Here is an 11,951-nt window from a genome sequence, read left to right on the forward strand (position 1 = left end):
ACAATAAATATTTAAAAAATAGTAATAATACTGAGAATAATTATAAAAAATATTTTTTTTTTTAAATATTTACACAAGAAATATAAACAAGAAGTCAAAGTAATAATAATAATAATACTATATTATTAATAATAATAATTATAAAAAATAATATTTTATTTTGATATGTAAACCAAATTGATAAAAACAAAATAATAATAATAGTACCAATAATAATAATAAAAATAAGATTTTATTTTAATATATAAACAATTATATATAAACAAGAATTATAAACAAGAAGTAAAAAAAATAATAATAATAATAATATTAACAATGATAATAATGATAATAATAATAATATAAAAATAATGATAAAAATAATATATATATATTTTTTTATATTTGAACCATAACATAAAAAAATAAAAAATATTCTAAAGTCTTCTACCAAACAAATTACCCAAATAAATAAATGCTACACTCTCAGCTCGCTCAACCTATATACCCTTTTCACACTCACTTGAAAAAGCATAAAAAAGGATTTCAAATTTCTTCGCTGCCAATTGCCTTTTCCTGCAGCAGCAAAAAAGTATAAAAAGAAGAATGAGAAATCCTTTTAAAAGATAACATTCTGCAGTTAAAAGGATGTGGAATACTAAAGCTTTGTTAGCAGCTGAATAATAGTTCATAAACTGACAAATGCCAAAACGACATCAAATTCACTTTCTTAAGTAAAAGTTGCAGTCAGGGCCAGCCAGATTGAGTCAGAGTGGGTGGATGGCTCAGGCCGAGACTAGATGCGCCTTAAAAATTCACACGAGAGCTGGATAGAAATAAATAAATATATAATGCATTTATTTGTATATGCAATCATATAAACAATGCAATTTATTTAGCTGAACTTGAAATTCAAATGTTTAATGAAATCATTGCCATGAAGCAGCAGCAGCAGCAGCCCGCCCCATGTCACATCGTGTCATGCGGAAGGGGCAAGGCAGGTGTGGTCAAGCGAAGCTGTGATTCGCTGTGATGCAACTGCAACAGGCAGAGTGGCAGCGGCAGCAGCGGCAGAGCAACAACAGCATCCGCAGTTGCATAACCATGTAGGTGAGTGTCGAGCATTTGGATTAATATGCCAAGGCCCGCAGCTCATATTACACCAGATCTCAATTGGGAAGCACACAGCCACACACAGACACACACACACACAGCGAAAGCAAACTTATTCACTTATAATTGGAATCCAACTGGCAGTCCAATTAGATCTGATATTCATGCAAATTAATTTGCTTGCTAAAAATAAGAAAATTGTGCTGGCAATTCCAGCAATCTAATTAGACTCGAGCAAATATAATATAATCTTGCAATATATTAGGTATAATTACATCTAGCAATAAACTAACTTCCAAGCACGTTCCGTTGCATCTCTTTAGATATAAATATTTATTGCTCATTTGTATTTCGCTACACTGAAAGAAATAATAGCTAGAATGACAATATTGAAAAGAGCATTGTTGTATTAACAGTTATTATCATGCACAAACGTGGCCAATAAACGTGTTTACTAAAACAGGGAGCTTTAATTTAATAGAGTTGCTGAATAACTATTATAAATACAAAACAAAACTTATCAGAAATATGCATTCCTCGAGCCATAAAGATATTGAAGTATTTTGCTGCTTGTCGCCTCAGCTGATATACATATGTCTGATAGAGGTAATCCAAATCGAAGCTATGGCCAATTGTTATGAGAGACATTGATGGCAAATCCTGATAATAATCAAGATTAAATTAAATTTATTTTTGCAATAATCAAGGTGGTTAGTAGATAATGAATTGCTTAGGCAGACGAATAACATTTATACTAGAATTAAATTTTAAATAAAATTTAAGAAATATTTTTAATAAAATTTAAAAAATATTTTTAATAAAAGTTAATAAATTTTTAATAAAATTTAATAAGTTTTTAATAAAATTTAATAAATTTTAAATCAAACTTTATAAATTTTAAGCAAAATTAAATAAATTCTAAATACAATTTAATACATTTTAATCAAATTGAGGCAAAGTAGGGTCAACATTACAAAAGGGCATAAAACTAAAAAAAAAAAAAAAAAAAGACTGTCTTCTTCAAAGCACTTTTTATAATACTCATATGAAAAATGTTAATTTATTCCTCCATTTATTCGAGAAATAATTTTATTGCAATTTGATTTACATAAGCACAGCATTTCATAGTTTAAAAAATGCTTTCCTTTTGTATTAAAAAAAAACAAACACATTTTTGCCAATATGAAATATAGCTGGTCTACATTCAATTTATACAGTAGTTCGCCTGCTATATCTACCAATTTTTAATAGAATGATTCATGAAATATTAAATGAAAAGTTTTAGTTGGTGATTTAGTTTTTCTTTTTTTTTCTTTTTTGAATGTGAACGAGTTTTGCGCCTTCAATTGGCTTTCGCCAGCTGATGCACAATGCATGAGAACTCACGTAAACTAAATCAAATTCCGCAGGCTCTACTCCAGCAATATAACTTTTATTACAAATGTGAAACAGCTCGCCTGTACGCACAATGTATGTATGTAGTATATGTATGAGACTAGCAATTTCAGAGTATGCAATAAATAAATAATGTTTCAAACAAATGTTGAAAATGTTTGGCAAACTTTTTGATTGAAAACTAGAAGCAGAGGAAGTTGCAGCAGAAGCATAAAGAGAAGAATAGCGAGAGAGAGAGAGAGAGAGAGAGGAAGATAGAGAGGGAGAATGAGAGAGACAGAAAGAGAGAGGGAGAAGGAAAGAGGTTGAGAGAGAGAGAGAGAGAGAGAGAGAAAATAATAGCTTGGGCTAGGCATATACTAACGAGCTCTATAAATTTATATACATATATGTATATATGCATATATCATACATAAAAAAAATAAATAAAATATATAAAACTGAAATATATATCTAAATTGAAAAATATCTAAAAATGCACTCAATTGAAAGCAAAAATAAAAAACCTGAAAGATTTTTTCTCACTTAGCAGTCTAGACCAGGCAGAGGTCTAGTCTGCCATAGATAATATAATAATATAGTATATAATAAGAGAATAAGTGATATATTGTAATAAATGTTACTTAATATATAATATTCCACTTATAATAAAAACTATTTATAACAATAATTATAATAATTAATGTCACTTATAATGAATACTATTTACAATAATTATTGTTTACAGCGCCAGCTGATGGACGCCTACATACGTCAGAAGCGCGCCTCGCCTGGGATGGTGCAGGCCAGCGATCTGCAGATGAGCCGGCCGATGTCTGGGATGCGCAGCAATAGCCGTGAGCTGCACGGGTACGATGGGCCGATGCAGTTCATTGGCTCGCCACACAATCCAGATCAGATATTGAGCAACAACAGCACAACAGGTGTTCATCTAACCAGCAGCCTCAACTCGAGTCGCAACAACTCGAACAACTTGCGCAGCCTTAGCACGATCAATCAAGAAGGTGATAAGGATAAGAAAAGAACAACAACAACAGCAACAGCAACAACAATAATTAATACTCTATTTAACTGCAGACTTAATCGAGGAGATCTCGTCGCATGAGCTGGAGGACGATGAGAGCAGTCCGGTGACGGTAGTGGAGCAACCGATTCAGCCACAGAGCGCCAACTCGATGCAGTCCCAGCGCCTGCGCAGTGGCCAGCAATCGTTCAACGAGCCGCTGGACGAAGACGACTATGCCAATCGCAACATATCGGGCGTGGCCGCAGTGCGTCCCGCCAACATTGCCTCGCCCTACAAGGACAGCGCCGCCGTCGAGGGCAGCAACGGCACCGCCAACGGCAGCGGCAGCATCGGCGGCAACGGCGAATCGGAGGGCGATGTCATTGGGAACATCGATCAGTTCGTCATGCAGCCGGCGCCACAGGGTGTGCTCTACAAGTGCCGCATTACGCGCGATCGCAAGGGCATGGATCGCGGCCTGTTTCCCATTTACTATCTGCATTTGGAGCGCGACTATGGCAAGAAGATCTTTCTGCTGGGTGGTGAGTGGGCATACCCAGAGATCTCTGCTTCAGCAAAGATTAAGTCCTGATCAACTTCACTTTGTCACTTCCAGGTCGCAAGAGAAAGAAGAGCAAAACATCCAACTATATCGTGAGCTGCGATCCCACCGATCTGTCCCGCAATGCGGATGGTTTCTGCGGCAAGCTGCGCTCCAATGTGTTCGGCACATCCTTCACGGTGTTCGACAGCGGCAACAAGGAGAGCACTGAGAATCCGCGCCTCGATCTGGCCGTCATTATATATGTATGTCTAGTCAGTCTACCAACCAAGTCGATCTTTATTAATTACCTAATCCTCACCAGGACACCAACATTCTGGGCTTCAAGGGACCGCGCAACATGACTGTGATACTGCCGGGCATGACTGAGGACGATCAGCGTGTCAAGATCAGCTCAGCGGATCCCAAGCAGCAGGGCATACTCGACTTGTGGAAGATGAAGGTAAGTTGAGCGTAAGCAATTCAAGATTCCAGCATTCACAATCTCTCTCTCTCTCTCTCTCCCTCTCTTTCTCTCTCTGTTTCTTTCTACCAGAACATGGATAACATTGTGGAGCTGCACAATAAGACGCCAGTGTGGAACGATGAGACCCAATCGTATGTGCTCAATTTTCACGGTCGTGTCACGCAAGCCTCGGTCAAGAACTTTCAGTTGGTGCACGACTCGGATCCCGAGTATATAGTCATGCAGTTCGGACGCACATCCGAGGACGTGTTCACCATGGACTATCGCTATCCCCTGTGCGCCATGCAAGCCTTTGCCATAGCTCTGAGCAGCTTCGATGGCAAAATCGCCTGCGAGTGAATCAGATTGTAAATGGAAGTCAACTTGGCATTGATTGAGAACGCAGTTACGCATGCCTTATTATGCTCGACTAAGCATACCCTAACTCTAATTGAATGCGGTCGTCGTAGAATGTAAGAAATATCAAGAGAGAAGATCAGAGCAAAGGAGAAACTTGTATCAGACATAGGCTATATATAAAACAAACGTTATTCAGCTGTAATAATACAGTGAGTTATATATTATTTTTCACAAATACCCTACAAAGACCAACACCACAACAAAATACTATTTCATTAAATTTTCAATACTTTTACCTTATCCAAATGCTTCAAACTTTAAACTTTAAACTAAATTCTGTACTTAAAAGTTCATATTTATATATGAGTATTATTATTTTATAATTTAAAACATATATAGTCTATAATTCTAGTCAGTCGAAGTGCGCATCAATACAGATTTGCGGCACAGTAGGCAACAAATCACATATTTCTATATAAATATATAGATAAATAAATAAACATATTTAATGTAAATTAGTATATATAAAAAAAGTCTACTCACCGATTTTATAAAACAGAACAAAAAACATACCACAAACTCTATCTCTATGTTCTTCACACACACAAATTTCAAAATCATGAACAAATCAAATGGAAAAAGTAACAAAAATCAAACATACATATTTCAAAAATACTAAAAAATCGATTTTCTAATTTGAATACAGCTCGAAATGAAAATATATATATTAATATATATTCTATATATACAAAACTATTTATATTGATGTATCTAGATCAAAAGAAATTACTATTAGTGCATAAGAGAGCATTACTATTTGTGCCGAGCTCTTATTATAGTTAAGTAACAATCTAATTTAATAAACAATTATTTTTCAAAACAACTATTTATGTATATCAAATTAAACAAAATATATGAAACCAAAAAAATAATAAAATACAAATGAATAGAAATGAATGAAAAATTAAATTTATTTAAAATATATTATTGAATATTTATATTAAATTTTAGCTAAATCAGAAAAATCAATAGATGGAACAGGAGAATTCCAAAAATGTTTAAAAATGCATTTGTGGGTTTAATATAAATTTAACTTTTAGAACATCTCATTTTACTATCTATCAACATTTCGTTAGCAGAAGCTTAGATCAAGACCTTTCCAATGAAGAGCCAAAGTACTTTCAATTAAAATTTTCATCAGCCAACTATAAATAAATAAGGTGAAATATGAATCAAGTATAGTTAATTTTATTTAGTGCCCATTAAGTACAATTTCATTTGTGTATAATAAATGCATTATTTCGGTAGTACGTCTTTTGATTAGAAACAATTTGGAGCTATATACAAAACAAGATCAGGCTTTGATTACGTACTTTTGTTATATAAGATTAAAAAAAACAGTTCACGTTCCTATATCCGTTTTCAAACGAGATTCAATTAATATCCTTATGGAATGTACAATTTGCTTACATACGTTCAACAAAATGCTGGAATGATCTGAGGAATACGAACTTAGTGACGCTATGAACGAGTGCGAGTTTTGTGCACGTCTCGATCGCTGGCCAACCTGAACTCGTCTGGGTCGTAGTCCTTGTAAGCTAACTGTCGCTCAGGCGACGTTTCAGGTAACTTGTTAATTTTCTGCAGGCGTGTGATTACGATCTGCAGATGACGCCCGATGTAATCCTCATTGGGGGCTAGTCGCTGAGCAAACTGCAGGCAAGCAGCAGCCTTGGCCATCCATTTGCGCTCCACGAAAACCACGCAGAGATTGTGCAGGCCCTGCGTATTGTGCGGATCGTGCTGTAGTATGCTGCGATAGCACTTCTCTGCCGCATCCAGATCCTTCATGTGATTGATGTAGATGTCGCCAAGCAAGATGAGGCCCTTGACATGTGTGGGATGGTGGCGTATCAATTGATTCAGAAAAGGAACTGCATCCAGCGGTCGCTTCGAGTCAGCCAGCAACAAAGCCAAATTAAAGAGAGCGCTACGAAAGTCCGATTTTAAATGGATGGCGCGCTTGAAGAACTGCTCGGCTTCGTCAAAGCTGGACTCATCCATGGCCAACATGCCCAGATTGAAGTAGACCTTCTCATTATTCGCATCCTTAGACAGAACCTTGTAAAGGCGGGCGCGCGACAGCTGACGCGCCTCCTCGCCGCCCAGCTCTTGCAGAAGTATAGCCGAATTAAGCAGCGCCTGCTCGTGCTCCGGATACAATTCGATGGCCTTGTTGAAGTACACATGGGCCTGCTGACTCTTGCCCTGCTCAAGAAACACGACGCCCAAATTGTAATATATATCCGCATTTTCGCTGTCGTATAGAAGCGCCTGCTCATAGACCTCCTGCGCTTGGGCTGTACGATTCAGTTTCATGAGAATGTCGCCACGATTTATATAAGCCTGCAGCAGGAATATTTCAGTTAAATTCAAATATGCGATATATTTAACACCACTTACCTGCACATAATCACTGCGCATGCTGATGGCCTGACGGTAGAGATGATCGGCCTCCTCCAGCCTTGTTTGATTTTTCGATATCAGATTGGCCAGATTAATGAAAACATTCAGGTGATTGGGCGCGATTCGTGCATGGTAGCTAACGCCAGCCTTGGCCTGTGGGAACAGCGCCTTGGCACGCATATACGCCTGCTCTGCCTCCGCGTAGCGCTTCAGGTTGTTGTACGTGCGGCCGACGTTGATGTGGGCGCCAATGTCATCTGTTTGTATTTGCACGGCTTGCTGGAAGTAGAGCAATGCCTCCTCGTATCGTCCCTCGTTCTCCAGGGCGTGACCCACGTTGTTGTACAGTTTGGCATTGCGTTGATTCACATGCACGCCGGACATGAACAGCGAGTACTCTGTGCGCCAATCCCAGTTGCGCTGCTGTGTCTTCAGGCCATGCGCCAGCAGCAGGGCAACAAGTGCCGTTTGCGCCAGACGCCCCCAATGAGTGGCGTGAAAACGGCGCTGGAACTGATGATAGCCATAAGCAACAAGTAGACAGTAGCCCATGGATGGCATATACAAAATGCGCTCGGCCACCACAAAGCCAACCGGAAAGAACAGATTCGAAGCGGGCAGAAACGGCAGCACCATCCAGCCCAGGCACATGAGCAACGTGCGTGACTGGGATAGATTGCGGGAGAAGCAAGCCTTTGCCACCAGCGCGCCCAAAGCCAAAAAGGTGCACAAGGTGGCCAAGTTTCGTGCATCACCAAATCCATCCAGCAAGGGCACGGTGCCTGCAAGGAGTAGAGTGTTTAAAAGACATTCCAAATATTCAATTTACGAATCACTCACCCATTGTCCAATCGCAGCAGAGCAGCGATGGACATAGCAAGAGCCAGCAGTTTAGGTAAATGAGGTAGGCGTAAGTCAGTTGGCGCACGGGCGTCTCGGCTGCCGAGGCGGGATTATCGAAGCGCGTGAAGATGGGCAACTGGGAGCCCATCACATAGACACGTCCGACTAGCAATGCGACTGTGATGATGACCAGAAAAGCCAGGCGCTTCCACAAGGTGGATGACCAGCGTCTGGCATGTGCATGGCCCGCCTTAGCCGGCGGCTGCTCCTCAAACATACGCAGCACTAAATGCCATAGCTGCAGCGGCCGTTGCTGCTGCACCACGAACAACTCGTAAACTGCACAAATGCCAGCGACGGTGATGCCCTGCTCTTTGCACAGCATGGAGGCCAGGAGGCAACTGCCAAAGCAAAGGCAAAGCGCCGGCCAGTTCGTGCGTCGCGGCGAGCCACTCGTTGCGTGCGCATAGCTGAGAAAGGCGCCCAGGTAGCATATGGAAGAGAGCAATTCAGCGCGGCCTACGACGCCAGTAACGGCCTCGGTGTGCACCGGGTGTGTGGCGAACAGGAGCGAGGCCACAAAGGCGCATGTGTTGAGGGAGGATGACGACGACGAGGAGGATGCAGCGGACGACGCCTCATTACTGCCAGCTGCACACTGGCGCAATATGAGGCGGCAGACACGACGCCACAGCAGGCAGACTGCAATGTGCAGCAGCAGGTTGACGAGATGATAGCCGAACGGCTCCAGTGCATGCAGCAAGTAGTTAAAGCGGAACGTCAGCACGGTTAACGGCCTGTACGACTTGTGGGACTGCTCCTTGCGCATCGGCGTGCCCCAGAAATCATTGAGGAACACATTACGCAGCGGCGTGCTCGGCCGCAAATCCTTGTTGTCCCTAATCGCGCTGATGTCGTCAAACACCAGACCGCACTGCGTGCTATTGTAATAGCAGACCACACATGCCACACAAATGCAGAGGAACTCGAGCAAGTTGCGTTGCGAGCTGCTTCCAGCTCTCGCTCTCTCCCGCTCCCGATTGCATGCGGCTGCAGTTGTTGCGTGCTGTTGTTGCTGCTGCAGTTGGTGTTGGTGTTGGTTGGGGTTCGTTGACATGTTTGACTTTCGGCTCCTGCCCTATCCCCGTTCCCGTTACTTTCCAGTCAGTGCAGAACTTTTAGTTCATGTATCCATAATTACTTTAGCCAACCAGATGGAATGCGTTTTCTTTTCTACAGTTAACGTCTATGAAGGAGTCTATACAAGTACTTTTTATAAAATATGTAGAGCTTCTACATTGCCTGAAAGAGAAAAGAAAATGAGAGTTTTTAAATTACTTAAACTTAAAGTATTTTTTAAGCTTTACTATATGCTTTTAAATTACTTATTCAGTATATGGAAAAAGGCCTTTAAAAAAAATGTTTATATTAATTACTTATTAATTTTAACTTTATAGATATGTAGTTAAAAGTCGTAAATAATAAGTATACATTCTAAGTTTTCGTATTCATTTTAACTGCATATAGAAATGTAATTAAAAGATTTTTAAAAATGTATGGTATAAATTATTCATTTATGATACACATGTATTTTCTAATTTACCTTTAAAGAGTTCATTCACAATCCCACTATTTAATCAATTAAATTGACAGTCTTTTCAACATTTTAAATTGATGATTTTGATTAGATTTACTTTGTTTTAGGAAAAACCCTGGATTTATGAAAAAATCAATTATGCGCAACAAAGTAACTTCGTTCCGGTTACTGTCCTCAATACCGACTGCATAGACCAGAGTCCCGAAGTTAACAAAGTTGTAAGCGCCCCAATAAAATCAACGGCAGCAGCAGCGGCAGCGACGGCAGCAGCGGCAGCAACCGGCAAAAGTTGCACGAAGAGAATATTGCACAGTCAGCAAACAGAGTCGAAGCTGGAGTATGCGAAAGGAAATGGGTGGGTTTTTGTTTGTTTTGTAAATATTATGAAGGAAGACATTACTGGCTGAGGCACAGGCAGTGGCAGAAGCAGAGGCACATCGGCATGCGGATGCAACATTATTGCTTCACATGCGCTGACCGAGAGACAGCAAGAAAGTTGCACTCAATGTCATCGATTTTGTGTGCCGCCAGTCAAAACAAACCACCACCAAGTAAACGTTACGACCGTCGTGGAGAGGCACATAGAAAGAGAGAGCGAGCGAGAGCGAGAGCGTGAGATGTAGTGAGAGCAACTTTGTTGCACGACCGACATTTTTACAGCAGGCCCGAAGGACGCACGTGCAGGCCAATGCTTGTTGATTTCCCGCCAATGGATGCGCAGGCGCATTCGAAATCCTTGCACTTTCGTTTTGTGGCAAGCAGCAACAACAGCAGCAGCAACACTCTCAGCGCCGCTCTCAGCAAATTTTAGTGTTGTGTTTTTGTAAAATTACTTTGACCGAGATCCTTGCACTGCGCCGCCTTCTCGACGCTGTCGTCAACCACCCCCTGTGGTACGCACGTCCTCTCACTCATGGCGAATAATTCGACGCCATTACATTGGCGTCCGAGCGCTGGGCACACACAAACAGACAGCTACAACAACAAAACACCAAATGTACACACATACATATGAATATCCCTCTACATGGGACAACTTTGTTGCAAATTGCAATTATTACAATGTTGTCAGTTATTGTAACTGAATTACCGGCACATTTCACGTTGTTTACTTTGGTGTTTACGTACCGCGTTTATTGAGTGATTTATGGAGGTAGTTGCATATCTATAAAATAGTTACATTTTAACACAAAACTCAACACAGCTTTTGGCCAGCTTGCTAGCAATATGCCATTCACTTGGCTACGCAAGCATATCGCCACCAATCGATATTTATATAAACTATCGGTAGGATGTAGTAAATTATCGAAACCAACAGCAAGACAACAACCCTGAAAATAGCCACAACGTTGTGAGTAAAAGTAGATGCCGGAAGAAAAACAAATTTTCATTAGATAAAAGCCACAGAAACCTGGTATAAATGTCAACGGAAGACTTCTACTTGCGCTACTATGTTGGCCACAAAGGAAAGTTCGGGCACGAGTTCCTCGAGTTCGAGTTCCGGCCAGATGGAAAACTCCGCTATGCCAACAATTCCAACTATAAAAATGACACCATGATCCGCAAGGAAGCGTTTGTACATCAATCTGTGATGGAAGAGCTAAAGCGCATCATAATCGACTCGGAAATCATGCAGGAGGACGATTTGCCGTGGCCTCCACCAGATCGCGTTGGCCGACAGGTGAGTGAAAGGTTTTGCTGCCTGCAAATGCCGCCAATAGCATTTGCATACATAAGCACATATACATACATACACACATACCTATTTATTCATGTATTAATCATATTTCGTGTTTATTAAAGGAACTGGAAATTGTCATTGGCGACGAGCACATCTCCTTTACCACCTCAAAAACAGGATCACTGGTGGACGTCAATCGGTCCAAGGATCCAGAAGGCTTGCGTTGCTTCTATTATTTGGTACAGGATTTAAAGTGTCTGGTCTTCTCCCTCATCGGTCTCCACTTCAAAATTAAACCCATATAAAACTTCTCCCAAAACAGCATTCAAACACATTTACATATATACTCTACACATAAGCTTAATTAACAGCCTCATTAAATTTTGTAATAATTTACTACAAATGAATTGCATATGTATTATTTTGTATGTACATGTATGGTAAATAAAATGAAATTTTAGAGCTGTAAGCAAATTACATGAAGTTTTATACATGTGTTTAAGG

The 11,951-nt window shown here is 40.2% G+C and overlaps 3 protein-coding genes across 23 annotated transcripts in view; 2 read left to right on the forward strand and 1 right to left on the reverse strand.

Annotated features, from left to right (window-relative positions):
• ktub (Tub domain-containing protein ktub) overlaps positions 1-6,092 on the forward strand; it is a 32,417-nt gene extending 26,325 nt beyond the window's left edge. For all 19 annotated transcript variants that reach the window (XM_089471752.1, XM_018010757.2, XM_089471750.1 and 16 more), the window contains 5 exons: positions 3,215-3,491; positions 3,565-4,035; positions 4,110-4,300; positions 4,360-4,497; positions 4,591-6,092. In XM_089471752.1, coding sequence (XP_089327878.1) covers positions 3,215-3,491; positions 3,565-4,035; positions 4,110-4,300; positions 4,360-4,497; positions 4,591-4,860 — 1,347 coding nt within the window. In that variant the 3' untranslated portion in view covers positions 4,861-6,092. The remainder of the gene's footprint in view (positions 1-3,214; positions 3,492-3,564; positions 4,036-4,109; positions 4,301-4,359; positions 4,498-4,590) is intronic.
• Positions 6,093-11,048, reverse strand: Tmtc3 (Transmembrane O-mannosyltransferase targeting cadherins 3). Of its 3 annotated transcripts, XM_089471745.1 has the most exons (5): positions 10,895-11,010; positions 9,773-9,881; positions 8,167-9,471; positions 7,324-8,108; positions 6,093-7,266 (listed from the first exon to the last, which is right to left on the reverse strand). In XM_089471745.1, exons 3-5 carry the CDS (start codon positions 9,284-9,286, stop codon positions 6,382-6,384), a joined length of 2,790 nt encoding a protein of 929 aa, XP_089327871.1. In that variant the 5' UTR covers positions 9,287-9,471; positions 9,773-9,881; positions 10,895-11,010; the 3' UTR covers positions 6,093-6,381. The 3 variants fall into 3 exon arrangements, with proteins under 3 accessions (XP_089327871.1, XP_017868243.1, XP_089327872.1); XM_018012754.2 differs by lacking the exon at positions 9,773-9,881 and having other exon boundaries at positions 10,895-11,048; XM_089471746.1 differs by lacking the exon at positions 9,773-9,881 and having other exon boundaries at positions 10,857-11,010.
• Positions 11,049-11,067: 19 nt separating this feature from the next.
• mago (mago, exon junction complex subunit) lies at positions 11,068-11,924 on the forward strand. Its single transcript, XM_018012756.2, has 2 exons — positions 11,068-11,447; positions 11,570-11,924. Exons 1-2 carry the CDS (start codon positions 11,187-11,189, stop codon positions 11,750-11,752), a joined length of 444 nt encoding a protein of 147 aa, XP_017868245.1. The 5' UTR covers positions 11,068-11,186; the 3' UTR covers positions 11,753-11,924.
• Positions 11,925-11,951: the final 27 nt, after the last annotated feature.

Source organism: Drosophila arizonae, chromosome 5, assembly GCF_054131065.1.
Source record: "Drosophila arizonae isolate 15081-1271.41 chromosome 5, UAZ_ARI_1.0, whole genome shotgun sequence".
Classification (NCBI taxonomy): domain Eukaryota; kingdom Metazoa; phylum Arthropoda; class Insecta; order Diptera; family Drosophilidae; genus Drosophila; species Drosophila arizonae.